The sequence below is a fragment of the Arvicola amphibius genome, chromosome 11 (assembly GCF_903992535.2).
Source record: "Arvicola amphibius chromosome 11, mArvAmp1.2, whole genome shotgun sequence".
NCBI lineage: Eukaryota > Metazoa > Chordata > Mammalia > Rodentia > Cricetidae > Arvicola > Arvicola amphibius.
This window is the reverse complement of record NC_052057.2, coordinates 57,034,007-57,057,460: the sequence shown is the minus strand read 5'-3', so window position 1 is coordinate 57,057,460 and position 23,454 is coordinate 57,034,007. Positions and strand designations below refer to the sequence as shown.

The following is a 23,454-nucleotide window of genomic DNA, read 5'->3' as shown; positions in this document are numbered from 1 at the left end:
CCTAATACCTATACTCCTTAAAGTATTTCATAATATAGAAACAGAAGAGTCATTGCCAAATTCCTTTTATGAAGCTACAGTTACCCTGATACTTAAACCACACAAAGACTCAACCAAGAAAGAGAATTACAGGCCAATCTCACTCATGAACATTGATGCAAAAATTCTCAATACAATACTGGCAAACTGAATCCAAGAGCACATTAGAAAAATTATCCACTACAATCAAGTAGGCTTCATCCCAGAGATGCAGGGCTGGTTCAACATACGAAAGTCTATCAATGTAATCCATCATATAAATTAAGTGGAGGAAAAAAACCATATGATCATCTCATTAGATGCTGAAAAAGCATTTGACAAAATTCAGCACCCCTTTATGATAAAGGTCTTGGAGAGAATAGGGATACAAGGTTCATTCATAAATATAATAAAGGCTATTTACAGCAAGCCAACAGCTAACATCAAATTAAATGGAGAGAAACTCAAGACCATCCCACTAAATTCAGTAACACGACAAGGCTGTCCACTTTCTCCTTGGCTCTTCAATATAATGCTTGAAATACTAGCAATAGCAATAAGACAACATATGGGGATCAAAGGGATTCAAATTGGAAAGGAAGAAGTTAAACTTTCGTTATTTGCAGATGATATGATACTGTACATAAGCAACCCAAAAAACTCCACCAAAGAACTCTTACAGCTGATAAACTCCTTCAGTAACATGGCAGGATACAAGATCAACTCCAAAAGATCAGTCGCCCTCCTATACACAAAGGATAAGGAAGCAGAGAGGGAAATCAGAGAAGTATCACCTTTCACGACAGCCACAAATAGCATAAAATATTTGGGGGTAAGTCTAACCAAGGAAGTGAAGGACTTATTTGACAAGAATTTTAAGTCTTTGAGGAAAGAAATTGAAGAAGATACCAGAAAATGGAAAGATCTCCCTCGCTCATGGATTGGGAGGATCAACATAGTAAAAATGGCAATTCTACCAAAAGCAATCTATAGATTCAATGCAATCCCCATCAAGGTCCCAACAAAATTCTTCACAGATCTTGAGAGGACAATAATCAACTTTATATGGAAAAAAAAGAAACCCAGGATAGCCAAAACAATCTTATACAAAAAATTAGGAACTTCTGGAGGCATTACCATCCCTGACTTCAAACTCTATTACAGAGCTACAGTATTGAAAACAGCTTGGTATTGGCATAAAAATAGAGAAGTCGACCAATGGAATCAAATAGAAGACTCGGATCTTAACCCACAAATCTATGAACACCTGATTTTTGATAAAGGAGCCAAAAGTGCACAATAGAAGAAAGAGGGCATCTTCAACAAATGGTGCTGGCATAACTGAATGTCAACCTATAGAAGAATGAAAGTAGATCCATATCTATCACCATGCACAAAACTCAAGTCCAAATGGATTAAAGACCTCAATATTAATTTGAACACACTGAGCCTGATAGCGGAAATAGTGGGAAGTACTCTACAACATATGGGTACAGGACACCGTTTCCTACGTATAACCCCCGCAGCACAGGCATTAAGGGCAACATTGAATAAATGGGACCTCCTGAAGCTGAGAAGCTTCTGTAAAGCAAAGGACACTCTCACTAAGACACAAAGGCAGGCTACTGAATGGGAAAAGATCTTCACCAACCCTGTAACTGACAAAGGTCTGATCTCTAAAATATATAAGGAACTCAAGAGACTAGACTTTAAAATGCTAATTAACCCATTTAAAAAATGGGGCTCTGAATTGAACAGAGAATTCTCAACAGAAAAAGTTCAAATGGCCAAAAGACACTTAAGGTCATGCTCAACCTCCTTAGCTATCAGGGAAATGCAAATCAAAACAACTTTGAGGTACCATCTTACACCTGTCAGATTGGCTAAAATAAAAAACACCAATGATAGCCTTTGCTGGAGAGGTTGTGGGGTAGGGGGTACACTCGTCCATTGCTGGTGGGAATGCACACTTTTGCAACCACTTTGTAAAGCAGTGTGGCGGTTTCTCAGGAAATTCGGGATCAACCTACTCCAGGACCCAGTAATTCCACTCTTGGGAATTTACCCAAGAGATGCCCAATCATACTACAAAAGCATTTGTTCAACTATGTTCACAGCAGCATTATTTGTAATAGCCAGAACCTGGAAACAACCTAGATGCCCTTCAGTGGAAGAATGGATGAAGAAACTGTGGAATATATACATATTAGAATACTACTCAGTGATTAAAAAAAACAATGACATCTTGAATTTTGCAGGCAAATGCATGGAAATAAAAAACACTATTCTGAGTGAGGTAACCCAGACCCAAAAAAGATGAGCATGGGATGTACTCACTCATTATTGGTTTCTAGCCATAAATAAAGGACAGAGAGCCTATAATTCATGATCCTTGAGAAGACAATAAGAAGATGAACCCAAAGAAAAAACATACAGTTATCCTCCTGCATATTGGAAGTAGATAATATTGCCGGGCATAAATTGGGAACTTGGGGGTGGGGTGGGATGGGGGCAAGGGGAGATGGGGAGAGAAAAGTGTGAAGGGGAGGATGGGAGAGCTTGGGGAAATGGGATGCTTGGGATGTGTGAAGGGTGGTTATGTGAGCAGGGAAGCATATAACTTAGGGTTGTCAAGAGACTTTTCTCTAGAGGGGTTCCCATGTTTCCAGGGAGATGCCCCCAGCTAGTTCCTTGGGCAGCTGAGGAGAGGGAGCCAGAGAAGGCCAGATCCTATGGCCATACTTATGAATATCTTGCATATCACCATAGAACCTTCACCTGGCGATAGATGAAGAAAATGACAGAGCCCCACATTGGAGCACCGGACTGAGCTTCCAAGGTCCTGATGAGGAGCAGGAGAGAGAACATGAGAAAGAAAGTCAGAACCGTGAGGGGTGCGTTCACCCACTGAGACAGCGGGACAGAGCTAAGCGGATATCGCCAAGTCCAGTTGGAATGGGACTGATGGAACATACGACCAAACTGGACTCTCTGAGGGTGGCTGACAGTGGAGGCTGACCGAGAGGCCAGGGACAATGGCGATGGGCTTGGTCTCTGTGACAAGGACGGGCTCTGTGTGAGCCTTGTCAGTTTGGTTGCTCACCTTCCTGGACCTGGGGGGAGTTGGAAGGACCTTGGACTTAACATAGTGTGGTGAACCCTGATGGCTCTTTGGCCTGGAGAGAGAGGGAGTGGGGAGGGGAGGGAAGAGGGAGGAGGGGAAGAGATGGAAATTTTTAATAATAATAATAATGATGATAATAATAATAATAAAATAAAGACAGGAGAAATTTAATGTTCATATTTTGATTTACCTTATAAGGCCTCGGTAGGTCTGGGTCCTTGTACCTCATTTTAAGTAAAGCTATCATATTTAGTCCATTTCCAATAAAGTATGTTAGTCCTATATATTTTACCACATAGATTAAATTCAATGGCATTATTGCCAGAGATGATAACATGATAATTTGAGTGATAGCTACAACTGGGCAGTGGTGGTCATTAAGCATAGAGTAAATTAAAGGAAGCTGTCCTTCTTGGCTTGCAGAATAGAAAACCCTTGAGGCTGAAAGTACTCCACAGCCAGTGGTGTTCAGTATAGAAATTGAGATGGCCAAAGAAACGACCCATTGCATGGAAGGCAACACTCTGTTCATCCATGTGACCGCAACAGAATCTACAAAAATTAAACAGAAATTCAAGAATGAAACCTGTTTTGCTTATTGAAAACACAGTGATAACCCTGTGTTCTTTCCTTCATGATCAATGAAACTTGGGTGCTTCTACCAAAAGAGGGAGATACTTTACTCATTCTTGTTTCAGATTAAGCCTTGTGATTTCATTTGATAAGTAAAAGGCATTAAAAGTCTTTATGTCCCAGCATTCAGTCTATTCCCTGATATTGCAGAATTCTTGCCATCTTAATTGGTAAACTGGATACCTGATAAATTGACAATATTAAATAGTTTGTGAGGAGATGGAGCCATGACTATGTACAACATACTCTGAAAAGCATGTGTTCCATGATTCACTGTATTAATCACTAGTCTTCTTACTATGACCAAATACTGATAAAAACAAACTTAAGAAGACTCTATTTTAGCTTGCAGTTTTGTAGTAAATAGTGCATCATATCAGACAAGGTTTGATGGAAAAATTGTGGGGCATTTGGTCACAATGAATCTGTAGTCAGAAAGTAGACATAAAGAAATCTGAGCCAGCCAGGCCGTGGTGGCGCACGCCTTTAATCCCAGTACTCGGGAGGCAGAGGCAGGTGGATCTCTGTGAGTTCGAGGCCAGCCTGGTCTACAAGAGCTAGTTACAGGACAGGATCTAAAAAAAAGCTGCAGAGAAACCCTGTCTTGAAAAACCAAAAAAAGAAAAAAAAAAGAAATCTAAGCCATTAAATTTAAAAAAGGACTCAGTTTCTTCAGTAAGGATCTGCATCTGAAAGTTTCTATAGATTTCAGAGTAATTTCAGACCTGAAGTTTAAATAATCAAACAATTAAGCATATAGGGGACATTTGACATTCAAATGGTATCACTCAGCTGCTTCACTGTTCCATCAGTTGTAGAAATTGAGCAAACATTATTTATCTGTTAGATTGTTTACACCTCATGACCTTGTGTGGAAGTCAGTTGAAGCATCATTTATTTTCTGACTGAATTTATTTTGCTAAACGGCTCTTCTTATTCCTTTCTCCTATCTAATGAATAATGGGAATCAATTATCCAGTTCCATTATACCCATGATTTTCATATTTTTGTCAAGTTTCCTATTTTTTCAAACACAATCATTTGCCCTAATACAATAATGCACATATTCTAGAATTTTCTAACTAAAGGACAGTGAGTCACTTAAACTTAAGAGTTCAGTCTATTTTAAGCTTCAGGGCAGATGATTTCCAAGCTGCAGTAGTCTCCAGAGAATTTACAGACCCTGTGAAAGAAAGAAGCAATTTTCTGGAGCCACCATAAAAGTTTATCCTATAGATTTGTGTATTAAACAAATGACAACTTTTGTCATAAAATTTTGGAGAATTGATAAGAACACCATGGGTAATTAAAACAGTGACTAAAACATTTATAAATTATAATTTATAAATTGAAAGATTTTTCCCAATGGAAATAAAATATATTTATGTATAAATTGGTGTTTCCTGTCCTGGAACTGCTTGGTCCCAAATACTCAGAAGCCATTTCACAAATTACCTCATAGTGGGTTATATTACTTATGAATACTTTGCTAATAACTCAGGCTTGTTTCTAATTAACTTATCTGCTTAAATTAATCCATAATTCTTATCAGTGTTTAACCATGTGGTCTGGTACCTTTTCTCAGTACAGCATTCTCATCTTGCTTCTCTACACTTTCCAGTAATTCTCTTACTCTGCCATTTCTCTTCCCAGAATTATCCTTATCTGGCTTTTGTTTTCAATCACTTCCTGCCCAGCTATCATCTAATCAACTTTTACTTAAGAATGAGCATAACACACAGCTTTTCCCCTTTTATCTAATTAATGATTTTAACCTTAACATAGTAAAGTTATATACAACCAAAAAAGTTGGTAAGCAAAAATTATAGCAACAATAGCCAGTCTATTTGTATTTCACAAAATTAGAGAAAATACTTTATTATCTATCTTTTTCTGGTAAACCTAAAATTTCACATCTAATTTATCTTTTATCATAACTAAGAAAAATTGTAAATATGAATATCTAGTCTTTAACTCCATCAAAGTCCATAGAAAGGTTATAAAGTTAACTTCTGACAGGGACCTTAAGCTGCCTGAACAGTCATCTAAAATTCCTCTGCAACATTGGATCATCGAAGTCTTGCTTCCAGGTCTAGCATATCTGACAGGCTTTGCTGGGAAGCAGGGAAATTTGAAGGACTGGTCTATAGTCTCATGACAAAATGTGGCAGTCACCTTTCTTGCATGCTTTTGGTCCAGTTTTTTTTTTTTTTTTTTTTTTTTTTTTTGTTTGTTTTTTTTTTTTTTTTGGTATTTTTTTTTTTTTTTGGTTTTTCGAGACAGGGTTTCTCTGCAGCATTTTTTGAGCCTGTCCTGGAACTAGCTCTTGTAGACCAGGCTGGCCTCGAACTCACAGAGATCCGCCTGCCTCTGCCTCCCGGGTGCTGGGATTAAAGGCGTGCGCCACCACCGCCCGGCTCTTTGGTCCAGTTTTTATAGTAACTCTCAGCAATTGTGACAAGGGCAGTTTCTTTGCCCACATGACTATCTTTTGCCATAAAGAAAACCCAACATAAGAAGTTTCTTCAAAGCCAATTATTCCCATTGAAGTAATTGGCGCTACCAGGAGCAGATGAGTCTCAATATCAATAAAAGTCTAAGCTCTTAAAGCAATTTAAATCACATATTCTGTAGCTCTTTTTTTTTTTTTTTTTCTCATGGTTTATTTTTTTTTATATTTAAAAATTTCCATCTCCTTCCCTCCTCCTCCCCCCTCCCTCCCCTCCTTCTCCCCTTTCTCTCCCCTCCTTCTCCCCCTTCCCTCCCCTCCCCTCCACCCATACCTCCCCTCCCTCCCTCTCAAGGCCAAGGAGCCATCAGGGTTCCCCACTCTATGCTAAAACCAAGGTCCTCCCAACTCCCCCCAGGTCCAGGAAGGTGATCGACCAAGCTGAGAAGGCTCCCACAGAGCCCGTCCATGAAGAACAATCAGAGCCCAGAGCCATTGTCCTTTGCTTCTCAGTCAGCCCCCGCTGTTGGCCACACTCAGAGAGACGGGTTTGGTCGCATGAGTGTTTAAAGGCTGTCTATCTATCTATCTAAAATATATTTCTGTATGACTTTGGAAACCTAACTAACATGACTATAAGTTTACTATTATAGAAGACTAATAATCTATATATCTTAGTTATATATTCTGTTTTCAGATGAACCATATAATCACAATGTCCTAAACAAGAGTAGAAACATCAATACAGAACAACAGAAATAACTTTAAATTTGTATCAATAAACTAAAATCATTATCAATGTAAACTGTTTTGAAATTAACAGTTGTTTTTTTGGGAGGGTTAAAATATATTAATTAGTCTACCCTTTCCATCCATTATTTCTATGTCACATCCTTTGTTCTTCTTTTAGAAAGAGGTCTCTGATTTTATCTCTTATTTAGCCATTATTTTTACTATAATCAATAACAATTTTTAACCAACCCCCTTAAGTAAAAACACACATTTATAACCAAAAAGTTTGGAAATTTGTGTGTAGCTCTCTAGACTACTTTCTGCTGATTGGGGGCAATGGCAAGCTTTGGGGAAGCCTGAGAAAATTTAGGATTATATTCAAGTCCTCAGTAGCATACTGTGTGAGCCTGAATTATTTCAGTCAGCTGCCTAGAAGCTGTTCTCGATGCTCAATCACCTGTGCCATAGATTCCTGTTGGAGATTTTTTTCATGGGGTCTTTCATCCTCAATGAAACATGATACTTTTTTAACCTGTAAGGAATCCAAAGCATTCATTTTCTGTGGAAGCAAAAACATAACTTTTCCCCTATAGTAACAGATCTTCTGACTTAATTTTTGAAGTTAAGAAATTTTAATAGATATTGGTTGGTTTAATATAGGAGGTTTCATAATCAAAGGTCTTCTATATACAAACATTTTAAAGATAGTGCAGTAATATACACACCCCAGACTCTCTATTTTTATGGCTTATTTTTATATGGCTTATTATATTTTTATTTCTCCATTCCTTTTGAAGAACTTTTTCTACCCTTTTTATTTTCTCTTCCATGCCTACAAATATTTTTAATCCATTTAAAATTATTTAGGTTTTTTCCATCTGAATGTGTCTTTATTGCATATACATATCTTTTTTCTGACCACATGATCTTTTAAACTACTAAGTGGGCATAACTAAGACCAAAGCAGCAGCTTTGACAATTGCCACTATCCCATTCCTTAGCTTCCTGAGATGAGAGTCTAGCTTAATGGCGAAGGCAAAAGCTAGAGCCATGTTTATCACTCCAACACTGCAATGTCTCTGAGTCCACACTGCCACTAAGTAGCAAACCACCCACTACTCAAAAACCACATTTAAGTACTTGGTAGCAGGGCCTCTTAAAAGAGCCATGCAGTTTTTGCCAAAAGCACTCAGTCAGAAAGCCATCTCCTTATGGAGTTGTGCCTCTGCTTGTCACTTAGGAACTAGAGCCTACATAAGAAAAAGTGGATACTAAGAAGCCAAGTTTCATTCCATTTTTTTGTATATTTAGAATCCTTTTTTAAATGCTTTTACAGACTTTATATGGAAATGCTTGTCCAACTTGTGCACCATATATAAATGGAAATTTCCTGTCTTGGAGTCACTTGGTTACAAATATCCAGCAGTCACTTCCTGCATTACCACACAGTGGCTTACATTACTTATAATTAACCAGAAGAAGACTTACTACTAGTTATTTCTTACACTTAAATTAACCCATAATAATGTTTGGTCACATGGCTTGGTACTTTTTCTCAGTACAAACATTCTCATATTGCTTCTCCATATTTTCAGTGACTCTCAGGCTCTGCCCTCCCTCTTCCCAGAGTTATCTTAATTGGATCTCAACCTCAATCTCTACCTGCCCAGAAATAAGCCAATGATCTTTTACTTAACAATGAGCATAATCCACAGCACTTAAGTAATATGGATATCTAACATTAGGAAAATAGCAATAAATTTGTTATCTGACTTTATCTGACATGGTTAAAAATTTATCCACCCTGTGTATATAAATACTGATTATAGAGCTGTGATATGGTGGTGAATCTCTTTAATCCTAGAATTTAGGAGGCAGAGACAGGTGGATTCTATGGTTTCAAAGACAGACTGGTTCACAGAGCAAGTTCCAGCACAGGCTCTAAAGCTATAGAGAAAACCTGTCTTGGAAAATCAAAAAGAATGAAAAATAAAGATTATAAACTATTGTTAAAATTTATTGTTACAGTTTTATGGTTTTTTTAGTAATTTTCTGTAGCTGGGCCCTAATGTTTTCCTTGGGAGAGAGCATGAGAAAGCTTGACATCAATGAACACAGTCACTGAAAGTACACTGAAAGGAATAGGGCAAACTCATTTATTTAAAAATGGGAAAAAAACTTATATATCCTTCCATCACCCAGGCCTAAGTTGTCAGCTCTCATTGGCTAGGCAAGATAAGGACCTCTGACAGCACCTGTTTCTAGGCCTTCAGGAAATATCCCATGATCACCCCTTATTGGCTAGACATGATCACTGGCTTTGACAACACCAGGCAGCTTCCAGGCTGGCTCTTCTTGGCTTGGCCTGGCAGGTCTTAACTTTTTACACTTGTCCATTCCTATTTGAATCTCAATTAGTTCTACCCCTTTTTTCATCACAAGTGTTTGGACAGCTAGAGTTATTCACGTATATTTGCAAAGCTACAATTGTTAAACTATGCTTCTAAAGGTTATCATTTAACTAAATCCCAAAGAGCTTATTATTCAGAGGTATTGCTTCATTCTGATTTTGAATATGGTCTTTCATTCTATTTCAAGATTTTATGTGATCTTTAAGCTCTCCATAATGATATAGTCATAAATTTTAAAAAGCCCTTTTGTGCATGTGGTATAGAATTTAAAATCAATCCATCTAGACTGCAAGAAAGGATTGTCAGGATAAGAGTACCCAGGAGGCATATGGAAGGCAGAAGGTGTCTCTTTCGTACCTAAGAGTGAGTTATTTAGAGGCTGTAGTATTTGTGTGCAAGATAAATAAAAGCTCATTATAAGATTAAATATATTTGTATTTGTGATTGTTTATAGCCAGACATACCTGAAGCAATGATTTCCTGAGGTGTCAAAACTGCCAGGTAGGATACATTAGTCAATATGTAAATCACAGCTATAATAGGCAGACCAAAAATCAATGATTTGGGAATTGTTTCAGAGGGATTTTCTACTTCTCCTGAAAAACACAGGTAAAATCATTAGAAAAGTTGCATACTGGGAAATGTATTTTTCTCTGCATGAAAAAGAAAAGGAGGCCTGGCAATGGTGGTGAATGTCTTTAATCTCAGGACTTAGGAGGCAGAGGAAAGTGGATCTCTGTGAGTTCAAGGTCAGCCTGATCTAGAAGATCTAGTGCCAGGACATCCAGAGCATCAGAGCAATTACCCAGAGAAACCCTGTCATGAAAAACCGAAAAAAGAAAAAAAATATGATACTTATTTAAATTTTTTAACTTAATTCTGCTCCTTTGGCAGACAAATTTTGTTTGAATGCTGACATTTTCTATGATCCTAATTTAAAAATAAAAGTTTTTAAAATTTGAATATTCTTCACCAAATTATATCATGGAAAAAGAGACATTCAATTTTATAAGCAAGGAGTAGCCAATATAAACAATATAAACATATCTTTCCTGTTTTGTTCACAAAGGTTTAAACAAAATTATGTGAGGTCAGAATTTGGAGAACTGCCTTTCTCTATTTTGGATAACACTGGTGTATAACAAATTCCCAACTTTGAAGGCTGTAAGTGACATTAATATGCAATAATTGTGTCAATCAGTTTCATTTCGTGTGACATAAGTATTATTATACAGGCTTCATTCTTTTTTTTCCCTTCCACAGATATGCTGTCAAGTGAAAAAAATCACTGTTTAACATTTATAATCAAGCATAAATCCTGACACATGTGGACTTCACAGGAGCCCTGTGTGTCGTCTTCCCATGGCACTAATTCTTACTATTGTGACACAAACTTGGGTATACTGAGAACAGAATAGAGGCCTGCTTTCATTGCCCCACAATCAAATGATTACCCACAAAAATATGTAATTCTTCCAACATTCTAAGGATCTATGGTAAGAACCAGCTAATTTAATGGAGGGTTTCTTTCTGCATTCAGAAACTTCATTTTGATCAAGCCAATCTAGAAGCATTTCTGGAAACTCGTTACAATTTCAACAGCAAGTACCCTTGAAGCTTTAATCTTAGGCAATATTCTGACTACCAAAAAATTCATGTTACGGCTATTGAAAAATCCAAAATCTCACTAAAAGTAGTGGACATAGATGATAAATACATATACGGACAGATTGACAAATGCACAGAGAGACAGAGAGACAAACAGATAGACAGATAATAGATAGATAGATAGATAGATAGATAGATAGATAGATAGATAGATAGATAGATATGATGATGATGATAGATAGATGATAGATAGATAGATAGATATAATAGATGATAGATAGAGAGATAGATAGATGATAGATAGATAGATGATAGATAGATGATAGATAGATGGTAGATAGATAGATCGATGATAGATAGATAGATGATAGATAGATAGATAGATAGATGATAGATAGATAGATGATAGATAGATGATAGATAGATGATAGATAGATAGATAGATGATAGATAGATAGATGATAGATAGATAGACAATAGATAGATTATACAAAAATATATAATTCATACTAAATAAAGCTAACAATGACTTAAATTGAGATTCAATGTTACATCAAAATCATCACCAACATAAATAAGTACAATATGTCTTCTCCAAAAATTAATCCTCCCAATTTATATGGAACATAGATAACACACAAGACAATGATTTCAAAGTAAACATAATAAATGCCATCAATAAACTCGATAAAGAGTATGAATTAATTCTGAAATGAACACTACAAGAACATGAATCAACTGATGATTGCATTAAGAAAAAATTCAGCATTTAAAAATAGAATTTAGTATAGAGAATTTCTGAACAAAACTGAAACAAAAATTAAACTTGATGTGAGATATTTTAACAAGTCAAAGCAACAACAACAACATTCTCTCTGTGTACCAAAAAGCATGTTGAAGAAATGGAAGAATTCCCATTCACAATAGCCTCAAAAATATTAAGAATCATTCTAAGCAAGGAAGTGAAGGAACTCTATAATGAAAACTAAATCTCTGAAGAAGAGAAAACACTAGAATATTGGATGATCTTCCATGTTCCAGGATTGGTAGAATTAATAATGTGGAAGCAACCATTCTATCAAAAGAAATAAACAGATTCAATTCAAATTCAATAAAAATACCCATCATCCATGTTATTTTTGATAGGTATTGAAAAAAATCCTAGAATTCAGGTGGACCCAAAATAGCTAAGCCAATCAGTAGTAATTACAATGCTGGAAGGATTATTATTCTGCATTTCAAGACTTATTACAGAGATGTAATAATAAAACCAGGATGCAACTGGCAAAAAAGACATATAGACCAATGAAACAAAATAAAAGGTTTAACAAGGGCATATATAGCTACAACCACCTCATATTTGACAAAAGATCTAAAGCTTATATTGAAGGAAGTATATCATCTTCTACAAGTGGTGTTTGGAAAATTGGTTGTCCACCTATAGGAAGAATAATATTGTCCCTATATTTAAAAATTTGCTGCAATTGTATCAAAGACATCAATGTAAATCCTGAAATGCTGAACTTTCTAGAAGAAAATCCTATATGATTTATAGGTAAAACAGAAAAATTCTAGTAAACAATAAAGAAATAGGAAATTATCAAATTTTCAGGTACATGGGTGGAATTATAAAATGTCACCCATATGAACTAAACCAAATCTGTCAAGAGAAACGTTGCATGATCTTCATCATTTTATTTACATTACTCATATTTTAAGTGAATTGGTGGGATAAAACCAGATTCTTGGCCAAAATATCAGAAACATGGTCTCTCTACCATCTCTCAATAAAGTCCTTGTTCCCTTCTAAAACTCAGAAGCTGAACAGTCAGTGTCCACATTTTTCTCAGCATTACTCTTTTCAATACACTCATTAGCACAGTTCATTACATTCTGCTTTTGAAATCCTGTAGCATTTTTATCTCAACAGACTAAATGCCTCTACATTCCTACAAAAAAATATTATATAGGCTTATTACAGAGATGACCAAAGTTATGATACCAACTCCTGTCTCATTACTTTTATAATTGATGTGATAAAATATCCTTACAATTTATAAAATAATGGTTTTATTTTAAGAGAGATTTCCAGATTACAGAGCATCATTATTACTGGGAAGTCACAGCAGCAGGAAATCAAGTTAGCTGTAGACATTACATCAATATTAAGAAGTATAGACAGTTAAATGCATGTGTCTTCATTAGGGTTTTTATTGCTGTAAAAAAAACACCATAGTCACAGCAAGTTGTATAAAAGAAAATATTTAATTAGGACCATCTTAGAGTTGAGAGATTAGTCCATTATTGTCATGTCATAAAGCATGGCTGCATGCAGTCAAACATGATGCTGGAAAGGTAGCTGAGAGTTCTAAATCTGGATCAACAGGCAGCAGTGAAAATCACTAGACCTGTCTTGAGCTTCTGACACCTCAAAGCTCACAATCCTAATGACACTTTCTCCAACAAGACCATACCTACTCCAAAAAGGACAAATCTCATAATAGGGCCAAACTCTATGGGGGCCATTTTCATTAAAATCACCACAGCATGAATGTTAGTGATCAGCTTACTCTCTTCACTGTCAAGCATTCCAGAATACCCTGCTCAGGAAGTGGGGCCTGCCACAGTGTATAGGGATTCCATACAAACCAATATGATCAAGATAAACTCTCATAGAAATGGACAAAGACCTCATAAGTCATTCTTTGTACAATGGCAACAATTAAATTAATAATTTTATAATTCTTTCGTGATCTTATGCCCTCTATATTTATGATACATTGGTAGTCTACCCCACATAAAACCATACCTTTGTACTTATTGAATTTTATTGTTCTTCATCCATATTTTTACTTCTTGTTTCATAGATATTACCATTAGATATAGATTTTATTATTTATTTGTAACTGTTGCAGAATATATTTTATTGTTTTCTTTCATCTGTTTACCTATTAGTTTTTATTTCCTTAATTTTACTGAAAATAGATAATTTAAAAGAATAAACTTGTGTTTATAATTTCATTGCTCTATATTTCTGAGATTGTATTCAGCATTTATTGAATAACTGAATTGATTGTTATGTAATTGATTATTTTTATGTGGCTGAAGATTTAATATTTAATGTAGTAATTAACTTATTTGGCATAATTCCTGTATGCTTTATAAATCTTTAGTTTTCCAAATGGTATAAGATTATGATGAGATGAAAACATAGATATAAATAGATTTGTAAATCTATATACACTGTGTTTGTTAGAAAGAAAATTTTCAGGTGTCCTAAAAATTATGTGTAATAAAATATATTTGGGAAACTAAATAAATTTGTGTCTTTTTGTATCAAAAGTCTCTTTTTAACTATACATCAAAAAAGTTAAGTCATAAAAAATAAATGTAATTGGCAACCAATCCATGAATATCAACAAAATTGATAGAATACTGTTCTCAGTTTACCCAGTATGACCACAAATCAATGTAAAATCACAATGAAGACAGCTCCAAAACGAGGAAATACAAATGGTTAAAAACTAGAGAGAAGATGCTAAGTGTAATGGATTAATTAAAAAATGCTGCAGATCCCACGTAGCTTCAGGTTCCCCAGCAGGGGCAGGCAGCAGTCCACAGAGTAGCCAGTCCCAGACAGGGATGGTGCATGAGACCATGCTGCAGGTCTCTGAAGAGACTATACAGAATGAGGTTGGATATTTATTTAGTGGGTTATGGAAAGAAAAGGGAGAAGGGGAGAAGAGCAGAGAGGCACAGAGAGAGAGAAAGAAAGAGAGAGAGGAGAGAGAGAAGGGAGAGACAGATGTTGTTGGAGGAGGGAGTGGGCATGGCTTGTCTTTTAAAGAGACAGGACAGATTATTACATTCCCATCTCTTTTTTATAATAAAAATGTGGGAGGTCAGGCACCACAGCTTAAGGGAATTGGGGCAGCAAATTCGCAAGACTGCTTCCTGCTTTTCATGGGCATCATCTTTGTGGAGGAACCTGAGAATACTGGGTGCTGGTCACATCCTGGCATAGCTGATTTATTTGTTCCTGTCCAGTGTTTGTGGTATGGAAATGTCTGGTCTCTTACACCTGTTTGAGGTATTGGGAAAACAGAGGACAAAGTTAAGTTTAGGGAAAAAAATTAGGAGCAGGGAATTGAGAGGGATGTATCTGACCTGTTGTTTAAGGTGGATCCTTCAATTTAGATCCCTGGAACTCACAAGAATTCTTTGGGTTTGTGAAAACAGAAGTTTTAAACATATACATTGTATAAACAGTAGCATATTTATGTCAGAAAGGCTGTGACTGATATTTTTATACAATGAAAAGGATTTTTAAGATTATGAAAGGCAGCGTGACAGAGAAATTTGATAACTTGTATTTGTCCTTACACCTTTATAACTTGCAAGTCTTGTATTTGTATTTGTATTTGTATTTGTATTTGACTAAAATTTGTTTGGTGAGGTTGTTCTTTTAAACTGACAAACCTCTCAGCTGTCAAACTGCATCAGAGATCTTTGAGAATGATAAAATTTTACTTGAGTTATTGATTAAAAAACAACAGAGAACTTACTTGGTTGGCACCTAGAGCTACTCCTCATCGTCCTCCATGATTGCTAAAGGTTGTATTTGCATTTTGCTGTTTAGCATAGGGCCTGCCAGGCTCCAGAACATCCTGTAGGCTAAGAAATCTATAGGAAGACAAGCCTACTTTGACCTGAGCAGCTAGGCTGTTGATTCCAGTAATACTGTGTATGTCTGGAGTTTAGATGAAAGGCAGTTTCACCCAGGGGTCAGCACTGAGCAGTAGAAGTGATTGCAGATGAATATTGTTCTGTGTCTGTTTGTCTTCTGTCTTCTTTGGAGGAAGTAGAGTGCTGCTGCTAGGAGCCAAACTGTATCTTTTTGTTATAAAAAGATTTTAATTATTAAATATTTAAATGCCATATTCCCTAGATCTCTGAGCAGTTGAGGGATGTTTATCAGGTACAGCTACAGTATAGAATTGACCTGGAGAGCTGGGTTCAAGCTTTACTGATGTGGGAGGGTCTTCTGTTTAAGTTGATTTCATTAGTTAATAAAGAAACTGCCTGGCTCATTTGATAGGCCGACCCTTAGGTGGGTGGAGTAGACAGAACAGAATGCTGGGAAGTTAGTCAGACCACCATGCCACTCCTCGGGGAGACAGATGCGAAGAAGCCAGCCGCCAGGTCAGACATGCTGAATCTTTCCCAGTAAGACACCACTCGTGGTGTTACATAGATTATTAGATATGGGTTAGTCAAGATGTGAGTAAGAGGCTGGAACTAATGGGCCAGGCAGTGTTTAAATGAATACAGTTTGTGTGTTGTTATTTCGGGTATAAAGCTAGCCGTGCGGGAGCCAGGTGGCCAGGATCCGGGCGGCAGGAATGCAGCCCGCCGCTTAACACACTACACTTGACTGTACTGGCTCTTAATTTAACAGGTAAAATTTACACTTATAAAAAGAGAAAAAGAAGAAAAAACTGCTGGCAATAAAAGGTTTATGAAAGAACTAACAGTAATATAGAACATCTTAATATATTTTAAATGAGGGTTGGATTAAATATAAAGTATTTTTGTAAGAGACATAAAAGTACATACGAGTTTAATACATGAGACTTATTGTTTTGTAGTCTGGAATGAGATGCAATGAACAGACAATTATAACATTTAACAGTAAACATAAGTGCATTTAAGTTACATGTGTGAACTCACACACAGACAGTGAACAGGAATTGGGTGAGGGGGATGCTCTTGGTAGGTCCTACCAAAAGCATGCCACTACACAAAACACACATACAACAGATTCAACTAGAAGAATTTAGAGACAAAAACATAATTAAACATGGGGACCAGGCAGGGTATACTTCAGTAAAGATGGCAGAACTTGGTCACCTAATCTGGCTCTCAGTTAAAATGGTCGTGAAGTCACCTGACCTCAGCCAAAATGGTAGCAGTAACATGTTGTATGGAAAAGCAGGGAATTTAATAATAAGAGAGTCCTAGAGGTGTGATCTGTCCTATGGCTGAGTTGCCATGCCACAAGCTTCAGAGGGGAGCAAAAGGCTGGATTTGAAAAAAGCCATCTTGTGGATCCTACCAACCTTGTTGGCAGCAGTAGTGGCAGGGACAGTTTGAGGAAACTCCTTTCATTTGCCTGTGCACTGACAGTAGTTAGAAAGCTCCCACTGACAGTAGTTAGAAAGCTCCATTAAAAGTGGAGCCAGCCGGACACCAGCAGAGTGAAGTAGGGCATCAAGGCCTGTGGTTTTATGCCCTCTAAAAGGCACCCATTCCAGGTAGGATGGACCTGCATGGCTTGCTACCCGTAGCTGAAACTGTGAAAACCCACAAAACAATGACACCACAAGGCACACAGTGAGACATCTCTCAACTGTGGGTGGGGTGTGAATCAGTGCTACCTTTACAAGACCCAGGGGAGGGCATCCCCTGGCATTGAGTGGGGTGGTAAGGCCTGGCTGGATCTGGTCAGGATTATTTAGAACCCAGAAAGGCAAGAGGCCTTTCATGGTGAGGGGAAAAAAGAAAAGAAAAGAAAATAAAAGAAAAGAAAAGAAAAGAAAAGGAAAGGAAAGGAAAGGAAAGGAAAGGAAAGGAAAGGAAAGGAAAGGAAAGGAAAGGAAAGGAAAGGAAAGAAAAGAAAAGAAAAAAGAAAAGAAAAGAAAGGAGAAAGAAGAACCTTAGGGACCCTGGGTCCTCAGTCATGGGTGGGTCAGTCTTGGGCCATTCCAAACACAATGTTAGCAAAGGGAAGCAATCCAGAGATGAATGTCATCTGACCAGAATGGGGGAAACTCGCCAATTGTAACCTGTGGTGTGTATAGAAATCATGCTGTAGAAATCATCCTCAGGCATATGGAACACATGGATGTTGTGCAAAAAATAATGCTTGGTTCTGGATCCCGACCCTGGGAGAGGAGCTTGGAGCAGGGGAGCCTCCTGAGTCTCATGGCACCAATTTAATAGATTAATTTAAAAATGTGCAAATCCTGAGTAGCCGCAGTGGGCAGAGACCATGCCACATGTCCCGAATCAGCCAGTCCCATGCAGGGATAGCACATGAGACCATGCCACAGGTCTCTGAAGGCAGCTGGTCCCAAATGATGGGCAAGAGATGGATAGGCATGCCATGTAAAGTAAGGTTGGATATTATTTGGTGGGTTATGAAAGGGAAGGGGAGAAGGGGAGGAAAGCAGAGAGAGAGAGACAGAGACAGAGAGACAGAGAGACAGAGAGACAGAGAGACAGAAGCTGCCTCTTTGAGAGGGAGATTGAAAAGGACTCAGGCTCAAACAGACCAGATATACTAGGATGTGACAAGTACCCAGCCTTCTCAGGTTTCCCCTAAAATATGGCACCCACAAATAAGTAGAAAGCATTCTTGAGAAACTGCTGCCCCAATTCCCTTCGCCTGTGTTGCCTGACCTCCCACCTTTTTATTATAAAAAAAAGATGGGAATATAATAATCTGTTCTGTCTCTTTAAGAGACAATCCACACCCACTCTTTCCCCCATCCACTGAGGCAGGCAGATCTTCCTTCCTGCTTGCCTGAGTTTCTTCCTTTTCTGTCTCCCTCTCTTAGAGGCAGCTTTTACCTCTCCCCACTTCCCCCCTTACCCCCCAACTGTCTCTCTGTCTCTCTCTGCACACTGATTCCCAGGCCTGTATGCACCCCCTCTAAGAAACTCCTAAGTGGGTTTGTTGCATTTTATGTTTTTTTCTTGCTCATGCCCAGGTACCCCAGGACCAGTTGCCTTCAGAGATCTGCAGCATGGTCTCATGGTCTCATGATCTCATGGCCTGCTGCTTGCTGCAGCCACTCAGGATCTGCAGCATATTTTAGTTATTCCATTTCACTAAGCCTGACTAACATGGGAGAAAATAATCATAAAAATGAATTGAAATAGATTTTATCAGTGACTTGTTTATTGAGATTGATCAAAGGTAAATGTTTTGAGGTCTGTTTGAATTTTAGATACCATATTTAACAGGACCCTCCCCCACCTACTTCAGCTTCAAAAGCCACCCAGTAGGCAAACTTCCTGGAAGTAGGCTGCTTCAACACCCTCACTCCATCATACGACCATGTAAGCTACAAGTCCCACTCTGCCCCCAAACCCACCCTTTCCTTGAAACCTCAGAGGAGCTCTGAAGTAAAGGCTGCAACTACACAGAAGGGGTCAAGAGAGCAGGCCAAGAGAGACCTCGAGAATACCCTGAGACACAGAGAACAACTGCCCAAAGCAGACCAAGAACAACTTTCTAAGACACAGACAACGGCAAGGATTGAAGCAAAAAGAAAAAACATATCCAGCACCAATTGGAGGCACCAATGGAAAAATTCTTTCAAGAACCAAAAAAGCAAGAAGGTAACATCAGAACCCAGTGTTCATAAAATACGAAGAGCTGATCACTCTAACAGAGAAGAAGCAGAAGAAAATGATCCTAAATATAATTTTATGAAGATAAGAGACCCTTAAGGAAGAAATGAAAAATTCCCTCAAAATGGAGGAAAAGACAAAAAAATGGAAAATATCAACAAATCTCTTAAAGAATTCAAGAAAACCAAGAGAAAGCAATCAAATAGGTGAAGGAAACAGTTCAAGACATGAAAATCAAAATAGAGGCAATAAAGAAAACACAAACAAAGGGAAATCTACAATTAGAAAATTTGGCTAAACAAACATGAACTTCAGATGCAAGCATAACCAACAGAATGTAATAGATGGAAGAGAGAACATTAGGTGTTTAAGATAAGGCAGAAGAAATAGATTTATTGGTCAAAGAAAGCATTATATCCAACAAATTATTAACATAAAACATAAAAGAATTCTATGACACTAAGAAAATACCAAATCTAAGAATAATAGGGATAAAAAGGAGAAGAACTCCAGCTCAGAAGCACAGAAAATATATTCAAAAAATCATAGAAGAAAAGTTTCCCAACCTAAAGAAGAATATGCCTATGAAGATACAAGAAGCTTACAGAAAACCAAATAGACTAGACAATAAAAAATCCCCTTGCCATATCAGAATCATAACACTAAACATACATAATAAAGAATAAATATTAAAATCTGCAAAGGAAAAAGACTAAGTAGCATATAAAGACAAACCTATCAGAATTACACTCAACTTGTCAATAAAAACCCTGAAAGCCAAAAGGTCCTGGAAAGATGTGCTACACACACTAAGAGATCACATGTGAAAGTCCAGACTATTATACATTGTAAAGTTTTCAATCACCATTGATGAAAAAGACAAGACATTTAATGACAAATCCAGATTTAAATAATACCTATCCACAAATCCAGCCCTAAAGAAAGTACTAGAAGAAAAATTTTAACTACAGAAAAAAAAAACACAGGAAACAGATAAATTCACACCAACAAACCCCAAGTACAGAAGCACACAAATACTACAACTGAAAAAATAACAGGAATTAACAATCGCTTGTCATTTCTTGTCATTAATATCTCTTAATATCAATGGACTCAATTCACCTATAAAAAGACTCAGGCTAAGAGAATGAATACAAAAGCAGGACCCATCCTTCTGTTGTATACAAGAAACAGACCTCAATCTCAAATAAAGATTAATCCAGTGTAAAATATTAGGAAAAAAATTTCCAATCAAATGGACCTAAGAAACCAGTGGGTGTAGCTATCCTAATACCTGACAAAATAGACTTCAAACTAAAATCATTCAGAGGAGATGAATAAAGACACTTCATACCTATCATAGAAACAATACAAATTAGGGTCTGAAATCAGTAAAATGGAAACAAAGAAAATACAAAGAAACAAAGAACTTTTTCCTTGAGAAAAATCAATAAGATAACAAACCCTTATCCAAACTAATTAAAGGCAGGGAGAGAACATTCAAATTGACAGAATCAGAAATGAAAAGGGGGACAAGACAACACTGAGAAAATCCCGAGAATAATTAGGCCATACTACAAAAATTTGTACTCCACAAAATTGGAAAATGTAAAAGAAATGGACATTTTTTGGATAGATACCATATACCAAAATTAAATCAAGACCAGGTGAACAATTGAATAAGACGTATAACCTGCAAGGAAATGGAAGCATTCATCAAAAGCCTGGCAACCAAGAAAAATATCCAGGACCAGATTCCACAAGAACTTCAAAGAGCTAATACCTGTACTAGTTAAATTGTTCCACAAAATAGAAACAAAAGGAACATTGCCAAACTCTTTTTGTGAGGCTACGTTACACTGATATTGAAATCACATAAAGAATCAAGAAAGAGAATTACAGACTAATGCAAAAATACTCAATAAAATGTTGGCCAATGGAATCCATGAACACATCAAAAAATCATCCACCAAGATCAAATCAGCTTCATCCTAGAAATGCGGGGATGGTTAAACATGAAAATCTATCAATTTAATCTACCACATAAATAAACTGATGGAAAAACCCATATGAGGCACCCAGAATCCTCCCCCCCCTCCCCCTGCCTCATCCTCCCGTCTTTGGGGCCACAAAATCCCACAGCTCAGCCTGTTTGGGCTCTGGGGACCTGGAATTGAGTGCACCCAGGCCGGTGGGAGGTCCCCTCCTTCATTTGACTGCCCGGAGCAAGATAGGCCTTTGTCTGAGAGCTGCTTGGCCTGCAAGGGGACCTGAAAGTCTGCAGGAGGATCCATCGTTCTTTGGGGTGAGTGAGGAGTGAGTGCCCGAACCGCGGCAGCTGCCCGGAGAGGGACCACCGACTCTCCACAACTCCCCCTGCCACCAGCACACTTCCTGCTCTTCCTGCAGGGGTTATTCTCCCCGGATACCGCCTCTCTCTCCCTGTCCCTTCCCAGCTTGCACCCAGAATCCTCCCCCCCTCCCCCTTCCTCATCCTCCCGTCTTTGGGGCCACAAAATCCCACAGCTCAGCCTGTTTGGGCTCTGGGGACCCGGAATTGAGTGCACCCAGGCCGGTGGGAGGTCCCCTCCTTCATTTGACTGCCCGGAGCAAGGTAGGCCTTTGTCTGAGAGCTGCTTGGCCTGCAAGGGGACCTGAAAGTCTGCAGGAGGATCCATCGTTCTTTGGGGTGAGTGAGGAGTGAGTGCCCGAACCGCGGCAGCTGCCCGGAGAGGGACCACCGACTCTCCACAACTCCCCCTGCCACCAGCACACTTCCTGCTCTTCCTGCAGGGGTTATTCTCCCCGGATACTGCCTCTCTCTTCCTGTCCCTTCCCAGCTTGCACCCAGAATCCTCCCCCCCTCCCCCTGCCTCATCCTCCCGTCTTTGGGGCCACAAAATCCCACAGCTCAGCCTGTTTGGGCTCTGGGGACCTGGAATTGAGTGCACCCAGGCCGGTGGGAGGTCCCCTCCTTCATTTGACTGCCCGGAGCAAGATAGGCCTTTGTCTGAGAGCTGCTTGGCCTGCAAGGGGACCTGAAAGTCTGCAGGAGGATCCATCGTTCTTTGGGGTGAGTGAGGAGTGAGTGCCCGAACCGCGGCAGCTGCCCGGAGAGGGACCACCGACTCTCCACAACTCCCCCTGCCACCAGCACACTTCCTGCTCTTCCTGCAGGGGTTATTCTCCCCGGATACTGCCTCTCTCTTCCTGTCCCTTCCCAGCTTGCACCCAGAATCCTCCCCCCCTCCCCCTGCCTCATCCTCCCGTCTTTGGGGCCACAAAATCCCACAGCTCAGCCTGTTTGGGCTCTGGGGACCTGGAATTGAGTGCACCCAGGCCGGTGGGAGGTCCCCTCCTTCATTTGACTGCCCGGAGCAAGGTAGGCCTTTGTCTGAGAGCTGCTTGGCCTGCAAGGGGACCTGAAAGTCTGCAGGAGGATCCATCGTTCTTTGGGGGGTTATTCTCCCCGGATACCGCCTCTCTCTTCCTGTCCCTTCCCAGCTTGCACCCAGAATCCTCCCCCCCTCCCCCTGCCTCATCCTCCCGTCTTTGGGGCCACAAAATCCCACAGCTCAGCCTGTTTGGGCTCTGGGGACCTGGAATTGAGTGCACCCAGGCCGGTGGGAGGTCCCCTCCTTCATTTGACTGCCCGGAGCAAGATAGGCCTTTGTCTGAGAGCTGCTTGGCCTGCAAGGGGACCTGAAAGTCTGCAGGAGGATCCATCGTTCTTTGGGGTGAGTGAGGAGTGAGTGCCCGAACCGCGGCAGCTGCCCGGAGAGGGACCACCGACTCTCCACAACTCCCCCTGCCACCAGCACACTCCCTGCTCTTCCTGCAGGGGTTATTCTCCCCGGATACCGCCTCTCTCTCCCTGTCCCTTCCCAGCTTGCACCCAGAATCCTCCCCCCCTCCCCTTTCCTCATCCTCCCGTCTTTGGGGCCACAAAATCCCACAGCTCAGCCTGTTTGGGCTCTGGGGACCCGGAATTGAGTGCACCCAGGCCGGTGGGAGGTCCCCTCCTTCATTTGACTGCCCGGAGCAAGGTAGGCCTTTGTCTG

The 23,454-nt window shown here is 39.1% G+C and overlaps 1 protein-coding gene across 1 annotated transcript in view; it reads right to left on the bottom strand.

Moving 5' to 3' along the window:
* LOC119826107 (solute carrier family 7 member 13-like) overlaps positions 1–23,454 on the bottom strand; it is a 47,013-nt gene that overhangs the window by 6,152 nt on the left and 17,407 nt on the right. The window contains exons 2-3 of the mRNA XM_038347122.1: positions 9,832–9,963; positions 3,333–3,694 (exon numbers count right to left, since the gene is read on the bottom strand). Of these exons, the coding sequence (XP_038203050.1) occupies positions 3,333–3,694; positions 9,832–9,963 (494 nt within the window). The remainder of the gene's footprint in view (positions 1–3,332; positions 3,695–9,831; positions 9,964–23,454) is intronic.